Source organism: Wolffia australiana, chromosome 8, assembly GCF_029677425.1.
Source record: "Wolffia australiana isolate 7733 chromosome 8, ASM2967742v1".
Taxonomy (NCBI): domain Eukaryota; kingdom Viridiplantae; phylum Streptophyta; class Magnoliopsida; order Alismatales; family Araceae; genus Wolffia; species Wolffia australiana.
In genome coordinates, this window is record NC_135842.1 from 2,305,385 (window position 1) to 2,314,451 (window position 9,067).

At 45.2% G+C, this 9,067-nt stretch overlaps 1 protein-coding gene and 1 non-coding gene across 2 annotated transcripts; both read left to right on the forward strand.

The window, feature by feature from the left end:
- Nucleotides 1-596: 596 nt before the first annotated feature.
- On the forward strand, nt 597-2,829 carry LOC144706741 (expansin-A10-like). The gene is made up of 2 exons (XM_078579747.1): nt 597-1,329; nt 2,124-2,829. Exons 1-2 carry the CDS (start codon nt 1,197-1,199, stop codon nt 2,738-2,740), a joined length of 750 nt encoding a protein of 249 aa, XP_078435873.1. The 5' UTR covers nt 597-1,196; the 3' UTR covers nt 2,741-2,829.
- Nucleotides 2,830-6,958: 4,129 nt separating this feature from the next.
- LOC144707273 (small nucleolar RNA R71) lies at nt 6,959-7,067 on the forward strand. The gene has a single exon (XR_013582434.1). It is a non-coding gene; the product is annotated as a small nucleolar RNA R71 (small nucleolar RNA).
- The last annotated feature ends 2,000 nt before the right edge of the window (nt 7,068-9,067 follow it).

Consider the following 9,067-nt stretch of genomic DNA (forward strand, 5'->3'; position numbering starts at 1 on the left):
ATGCGCTCTCAGCTTTTCTTTTCTCCATTACTTCGGCCCTCTATTTCTCGTGACCATTTCTCGACCGACGTATCTATCTCTACCTCTCTCTCTCAATCGTAAACTCTCTAATTATTGCGACCATTTCCTCCATCCCTATCTCTCTTTATATCTGCTCGTTAAGTTTTCTTTCCTTGACCGTAGCTTATCGATTTATCTACAATACCGCCACTCAATATCATTTCCTGGGGGCTACTTTCTGACTATTGGCATGCACTGAATTCGGATTCCGATCATTTATTGGATAAATATCCAAAGTATCGATCTATATGTCCACAAGTAGATTGATTTGATAGAACCATAGAACTAGATATTATCAGCTGTGTTTGATGTAATGTACGAAGTCTCTCTCTACCATCACTCTCTCTTTTTCCGTCACTTTCTCTCTCCACCATCTCTCTACCATCACGCTCTCTATGGCTCCGTCTCTTTTTCTCGCTTTTTTTCACGAAGAAGATAATCCCTTTGGCTTTCTCAACTGGATCGAGTAATATGAGAGAGAGAGAGAGAGAGAGAGAGAGAGCGCACAGATAAGCTATCAAGGAACAGGAGCAAGGAGACGCACCTGCGACAGGTAGGAAGAACACCCAACTTGCGGAAATTAGCAGTGCATATAGTTATCTTCTTAATCACAACTCTTTATCGCCTCGGACTTTTGCCGATTATCACCCGATAATTAGAGTTAAGTTCGAGTGATCACGCTTCATTGCACTTGAACAGCTTTGGTAATTTGCATAAATCATGGATACTTAATAAACCAGTCTTAACTAGATTAACTCCTAATAATAGAACACGGGTCGGCGATACGCGTCGCCATTACAGTCGTCGACATCAATGGACGGTTGGCATATGCCCCGCTCGGCAATAAAAGGCCAGCCCATGTTCCTGGTAGGCGCATTCGACCAAGACAACCGTATGTGCTCCCAATTGCTAAAATATCTACGTAGGACCCACGGCCAGCCGCCGTCCCCCTATATAAAACTCACCAAGCTCCCCTCCACAACCCATCACCAGCTTCTCTCTACAGCTCTACATCTCTCTCTAGCTCGACGTCTCCCTACAGCTCTATTTCTCTCTCTAACTCGGGGAAGAAGAAGGTAGAAACAAGCGAGATTCTCTCTCTTCATCTTTCATCTGCAAGAAGTGCGGATCCAGCAATGGCTGCAGCGGCGGGTTTTGTACTCAGCGCTCTCCTCTTCGCGGCGGTTCTCCGCCCCAGCGCCGCCCAAGGCATCTGGCAGAACGCCCACGCCACCTTCTACGGCGGTGGCGATGCCTCCGGCACAATGGGTACGTCTTTCCCCTCTCCTTCGAAAGCTAGATAGAGAGATGCATATGAGAGAGAGAGAAGGATAGATTGCTAGATTCTGTGAGAGATCATGCCTTTTCTAAGTTTTACCTTCGATAACCACAGAGTGAGCGAGGTTGCTACTTAGAGAGAGATAGACAGATAGGTAGAAGATAGACGGAGAGAGACAGTGTGACTGAGCGACATCGATTTTGAATAAACAAAACGAGTAAGTGAAGAAATAGAGATAGAGATAAATGCGGAGACGACGACTGAGTGGAGAAGAGTCTACTGCCGCATTTCTCTAGACTACCGCGATCCTAAAGAGTTGTAAAGAGTTGTGAAGAGAGAAATAGAGATGTAACGAGTTGAAAAGAGAGATGTAGAGAGTTCTAAGGATAGAGGGAGCTGTAAAGAGAGATCAAACTGTAGAGAGTTGAAAAGATAGTGAGAGTTGTAAAGAAAGACATGTAAAGCGTTGAAAAGAGAGAGAGTTGTAGAGAGAGAGAGAGAGATCTAGAGTGAGAGAATGAGAGAGAGCTGTAAAGAGAATGAGAGAAATGTAGAGACCTGTAAAGAGAATGAGAGAAATGTAGAGACCTGTAAAGAGAATGAGAGAAATGTAGAGACCTGTAAAGAGAGTGAGAAAGATGCAGATTCCAGTAAAGAGAAAGAAGAAAAGAGCTGTCTACAGAGTGAGAGATATGTAAAGAGTCGTAAAGAGAGACTGAGGGATGTAAAGACAGAGATAGACACAGAGGAAGAAAACTGAACTAAAAATTGGATAATGGTGCAGGCGGGGCATGCGGATACGGAAACCTATACAGCCAGGGTTATGGGACGAACACGGCGGCGCTAAGCACAGCGCTGTTCAACAATGGGCTGAGCTGCGGATCCTGCTACACGATCAAGTGCGCTGGCGACCCAAAATGGTGCTTACCCGGCACCATCACAGTCACGGCCACCAACTTCTGCCCGCCCAACCCTTCCATCCCCAGCGACAACGGCGGCTGGTGCAACCCCCCGCGCGAGCACTTCGACTTAGCGCAGCCCGCATTCCTCAAACTCGCCCAGTACCGCGCCGGGATCGTACCCGTCGCCTACCAGCGCGTCCCCTGCGTGAAGTCTGGCGGAATCCGCTTCACCATCAACGGCCACAGCTTCTTCAACCTCGTTCTCGTCACCAACGTCGGAGGCGCTGGCGACGTCATAGCCGTTGCCTTGAAGACTCCCACCTCCGACTGGCAGGCCCTCTCTCGCAACTGGGGCCAGAACTGGCAAAGCAACGCCAACCTCGATAGCCAGAGCCTCTCCTTCAAGGTCACCACCAGCGACGGAAGGACGGTCGTCAGCTACGACGTCGCCCCGCGCGGCTGGTCCTTTGGCCAGACCTTCGAGGGCAACCAGTTCTAGCCGGTTAGGGCTGCGGCGCCACGTCTGGAGCCCACCTGTATACCCTTTAACTTGTTATACTTATTCATGAAATGGGTCAGTTGAAAACATTCATGGAATGGGTGCACTCGGCTGGGCCTGCCGCCATCGGCTGGGCTCATGCTGAAGGGGGGAGTTTAAGTGGTAGAAGAAAATGGAAGGTTTATTGCAAAATGAGTTAGTTGAAAACATTCTACTATAGTATAAAGAAGAATCCTTCAAATCTAAATGTCCTTCTCTCGACATTTCGAAATACGTAGAAAGCGTGGCGAGAGAGAGAATGAGTGGAGAGAGGGAGAGACGGTGAGAAGGAGAAAACGAGAAGGACAGAGGAAGAGGGTGAGCGAGGGCGAGAAAAAGACGGGCGGCCGGCGACGGCGGAGGCGGCCGGAGAAGGACGGCGGCGGCGGCAGCGGCCGGTGACGGCGGCGGCGGCGACGGCGCGACGGCGGCGACGGCGGCGAGCGACGACGGGCAGCAGCGGCCAGAGATGGGCGCCCGCGGCAGCCGCCCGCGACGGGCAGCGAAGGGCAGCGGCGGCAACGGCCAGCGAAGTTCAAAATGCTGACGTGGAGTCCACCTGGCTACCACGGTGGAATCCATGTTAGCATTTTGACCATCGCTGGCAAAAAAAAAAGAAGACGCCATTTGGCATCTTCTTATTGGCGCGTGCTATATTTTGAACAAAACAGAAAGTTCCTGCTATTTTTTGAACAAAACATAGAGTTGGTGACGATACGTACTGTTTCCCCTTTTAAAAACGAACAAAAAAGCTTTAAAATTGTTAGATTTAAGCTTTTTTGATGGCTGAGATTTTGCCATGTGGCATCGCTAAATTTTTTGGCATTTTGGAGAAAAGCCCATGGATTGATTTGCAATCAGAAAAGGATGCCATCCAAAGATAATTGGAGATATGCCCCTCCAATTCTATTTCCTCCGCATGGTTGTTTTTCCCATCACACGTGATAGAGACGCTATCCGGTGATGGGGACGTGACGGGGACACCGCAAAATGTGACGGTGACAGATTTTTCCAAAATCCTCAGACGTGTGATGGGACGGTGACATGATGAAACTATCATCAGGTCACCATACATCATGGATCGTCATCGATCCCGTCACGTCCAAGGAGTCATGTCCCGAATGTGCCGTTCCCTAATCCAAAGAGAACTCCCCTCTGAGTGCAGACTGTGGTCGATCATCCGATAATGAAAAAGAGAGAGAAAACTAAGAATTTATACCTAGGATAGAGGGGTGAGATATTTCCACTTTTACCCCTTCATTTTCTATAACTTTATTAAATTTTGGGGTTCTTCTCATTAATCCACCCACTGAGTTAAACAGAGGATACAATGAAGAACTAGCCTCAAAATTTGAGCTCATTCCATCGGTTGGATCTTCAATTATCAAGGTTTGAATCAAGGGCAATCTAATATATTTCATGCTCTTGGCCTTCCTTCTCTTCATGAAAGGAAAATAGTCAAAATTACACGTTATTAGCTAGAACTAGTGACAGCTGCCTAGGTTCATTTTAAGATCATATTTTGAATCTTTTTCTGGTCGATCGAAGAGACAAACCTGGATATAATACCACCGTTGACAATATCTGAAATTAATTAGGTAATGGAATATTGAGTCGAAGATGGATCTGAAAACCATTAACATAGATAAATAAAAAATGACATATTTTTACGAATGAAGTATGTAAGTTATTGGTTGCTCAAGTGTTGTAGCTAGACTTACCCACATGATATTTGGAGTGATTTATCTCCTCATGTTTCTATAAAATATATCACTATTATCTCATTTCCTATCCATCTAATTTGCAATTGAAATATCGCACAATGATGAGAAAAGAATGTAAGAGCGGGGTAGGGCTCAAACTGACTCACATATATCTGGGGAAGTTCCATTATAATTCCTCATATTTGGGAACAATTAATAGAAGTCCCTAAACTTGAGTATATCTACCAATGTCAAAAACCTAGTGTGGGTGATTCTTGAAACCAATATGTAGCAGTCTAACTTTATATCACATATACGCGTAGAATAGTTTGGTCTTATTTCTGCATGTGAGGTGGAATAATTTGGACAACTTATACAATAGTGACACCATCAAGTCGTGTTTACAGTCACAAGTGTAAGGGCCACTTGCACAAGCTTCACATAAATCAACCTGATTTATGATAGGTATAATACTTGATGGCGAGGACGCCAATGCATCAGCCCGGGACACGTCACCGCAGGCAGTCGGGGTCAACACAGACGTTACGGATCCAAAGATGAAGTCAACAGAAGTCAACCCACCTCGGTCAACAGGAGTCAACGAAGAAGTCAACACGCCACAACCGTCGTCCGCCACGTCACCACCCGCGCACGTCTCCACGCGCGTCATGACACGACGCCAAAGGCAGATCCACAACTGCCCTTTGGCGTGACGTGATGCACGTTTTCCCTTGCGTGTCTTATTTTCTAGTTATTTTCTCTTTCCTCCAAGGCCTATATAAGGTCATTTGTTTCAAGAACTCATTAGGCAATCATAATTCAAGAATTGAGTTTTCTTTCTAACTCTTCTTGGAGGATTGCCCTACCCCTCATCTTGCCCTAACCTTCCCCGTCGTCGTCGTCATCACCGTCGTCGCCGCCGCCACCACCGCCGCCGATGCCGCCGCCGTCGTCATCACCGCCGCGCGCCGCGGTCACCTGCCGCGACCGCACGCCATCGCGTGCCATCCCCGCGCGCCGCCGTGCGCCTCCGTACGCCGCGGTCGCGCGGCGCTGCGCGCCGTCGGCGGCGCCTCAAGCCGCGCGCGCTCGCGCGCTCGGGTGCGCTCCGCCGCACTCCGCGCACTCCGCGCGCGCGCGCTGCTCCGTGCTGCTCCGTGCGCTCCGCGCACCCTTCGCGCGCTTCGCGCGCGCGGGAGTTCGTCGCGCCCGACCCGGCGTCCCCGCTTCATAACGTCAACCAGGGCCGGACAACGCCCGGAGCGCCCGTTCCAGTATCACGCCGCCTTCGTCGCCACGAGCAGAATTACCTGCAGCCTCTACACGCACTACGGTGCTGAGGTATACCTGAACCCTGTGGTGTCGACGTGTTCTCCGCTCAGTATTTTCTCGGGAAGTTTCCACCGCCGTCAGAATTAGACTTGGATTTCCTCTTCTTCTCTCCTTTTCTCGAGTGTTTCTTCGCGACGTGAATTCGAGGTATTGATTTCGGTGCTTAGGCATCGTCGCGGTGGGGGAAGACAGTACTCCCGCCCTCGATAAGGGTCGGAGCTGCACCACCAGATTTCATCGGTTTTAAGTCCGAGAATCGACCGTGATTTCTGTGGATTGTTTTATCCCTTAACCCATTCCTACCCATAGCCTCGTCATCCGCCCTAAATCGTCCATCCCATAGTCGTCCTACGTCAATACTATTTTATTTATTACATGTCCATTATAATCACTGTATTATACTAATAAATGTTAATTGATGTCTAGAATATGTTACTATTTTGAAGGCAAGCTGTATTTTACTATTAACTAGGTTGACATGTATCCGACAAGGTCACATCCATAAGATATATCGATGTTATTGAAAATAGTCAAAGTTATAAGGGCTTGTATGAAAATGTACACAAGAGTATAAAAATGGGGGCTCATTTTATTTGCCTATACCAGTGTCTCCCATAAACTAGTGAAAATTGGTGGTGGAAAAATCAACTACATCTTAAAAGATAGTTGAAGAAGGTCAGGAATAGATCCATCGCGGATAAACCAGAATTTAAGTTAAATAAGTCTTTTTAGGCTCTGATTTATGCAACCATATGTTTCAAATTTTGTTTTTTTAGAACAGTGTAAGTAAGGGTCAAATCCTAAAGGATACGGTAATGATAGAGTAAAATGTAATTGAAATATATTTTGAAATAATTGTATTTGGTGATTTTATATATTTTAAGATTATTTTAAGGTTATTACTGCTTGCAGCTACCCCTCCTTGGCATTTACTTGCAGCACTCCTGCCCTCTTGGGCTGCAGATTTCTTCCATTTTGATTTTCTCCAATTTCCTGCAAATCAGTTTCTTCAACTCTCTCCAAAATGTGAAAAACTTCATCCTCATATGCCGTGTAAAATGTTCCACCGGTGGCTAGATTCACCTTGTTCTTCATGAAATCCGAGAGAGATTCATAAAAAATTTGGGCTAATTGGCATTGTTCAATTCCATGATGAGGGCATTTCCTCAACAGGTCATTGAACCTCTCCCATGATTCACTAAAAGCCTCTCCTTCATGTGGGTGAAAATTATGGATTTCTCTTCTATAAAAATTAGTTTTGGAGAGAGGGTAAAATTTCTGCAGAAATTTTCCCTACATCTCATCCCAAGTACTAAAAGTAATTCCTAAATTACGATACCAGGAAAATGCTTTATCTTTTAATGTCAATGGAAAGTATTTCATTCTAAGCATTTCTGTAGATAATCCTGGAACGTTTTGAGAGGAACATCTAATATGAAAGTCATCTAGGAATTCTAGAGGGTTTTCTGCAGGTAATCCGTTAAATTCAGGTAAAGAATGTATCAAAGCATTATCATACCTGAATAAGATACCCTCACCTATGTTCAGATTTACATCCGTTTGTCGCAGGCTTCCGGAGGGTGTCGACCTGTCCAGCATGGTTCTCCTCCTCTCCTGCTGATGGTGTCTTTCTTATGCCATAGTTTCCTGCTGAATTTCTGGTTCTGTGATTGTAGATTCTGGAGTTGCGTCGCGTGCAACATTCTCTATAGACTTTTCACCAGCCCTTGAACGTGTCACTACCATAGAACTTCAGCAGAGAGTTAGAAAGACAATAAGCTGAGGATTTCAAGTCCTGCAGCTTTAGGAGAATGAGTAAAGAATAACTGAAAAGACAAAAAAGAATCTACTACTGTAATACCGTGCTCCCCGGCAACGGCGCCAGTTGATAAGCTCAAATTTAGGTGTATTTTTACTGGTTATTTATCAGTTAAATTGTGTGAGGATTGAGCTTATGCAACAATATTTATAACCTCACAACCTTAGGGTAAGTGGGGTGTCGATCCACAGGGAGCAGGTAAATCAAGAGTAATTTCCTTTTCGATTCATTGTATGTTTATACTCAGTCTTTCAAATTCAACACTAATAATCAGTAAATTTATCCTCAGTAAAGTCCCACAGAGTATTCTTTTGTAATTCTTTCATTGAAATCCATCATATGATCATTCACTTGAGACAACATGGATATCATAGTTTGGACAACCAAAAATATTTGAGAATGATCAGGATAGGAGCACTCATAGGTGATTCCTTGGTTATCGGAGAACATGATCTGGTAGGGATATTAGTATTAGGGGTATTAAGTAAAGGGCTACTACAAGTAGGGATAGGAGCACTTATATCTATGCTTTTACCAAAAGAACTTATACCTTGACTTGTGGCTTCAGGAGATAATGACTTCTGACATCTAGAATAATCAAGAGGATCCTCAAACTCAAGATTTGGGTTTTCAAACAATTCAGTTTTATCTTCTTCAAAACCCTTCATATTTTCCCTAGGATCATCTATATGATTCCCTGCTCCATGATTCCTGTAAGAGTTTTCGTTAAGTGCAAGGTATTCTTCATGCCTTGGCATTTTGAAATCGTTGAAGAAGCAGTTCCAATAGTGAAGAAAAAAATTAGAACCTTAATTTTTGAAGCAGATGTATCGACTTCAGAAACAACTAATGTGTCATTACTGGCCAAGCAACTTGGGGTAGAGTTTTCTCAGTGATTTTCCCCTTCATCCTGACTTCTACTTAAAACCCCAACTGTATGGATCATAGAGGGTGAAAAGACAAACCTGCCGTCCAAATTTGGGCGCAATCGGAAAACTGTATCTCAAAATATAACCATTTTATTGGCGATTAATCCTAGCCATTGGATTTATTTTATCTATCCTCCACGCACGTAGAAATGGCATTTCCTGATTCATCACCTTGTTTTCTCTCATCTTAGATCGCACGCTGCTCCATTTTGGCACGCTGGAATGGCAAAATCATCGCCGTTAAGAGAAAGCCAAAAGATGGCTATTTGTATGACTGCGATCGCGCCACGTCGCCCCCCATCAGCTTTTGTTTTTTTTTTCTGGAGGTGCCCACACCACGTAATAACCATAACAGTGATTGGTAAATTATGGCATCGCACATCATGATGCCATAACTAGCCTGCGATGAACGCTCTAATTGGATAATTGTGACATCACGAATTGCGATGCCATGGTTTTCCTACAACGAATGATTAGCACTGCCAAGCATTCGCCCGAATTTTCA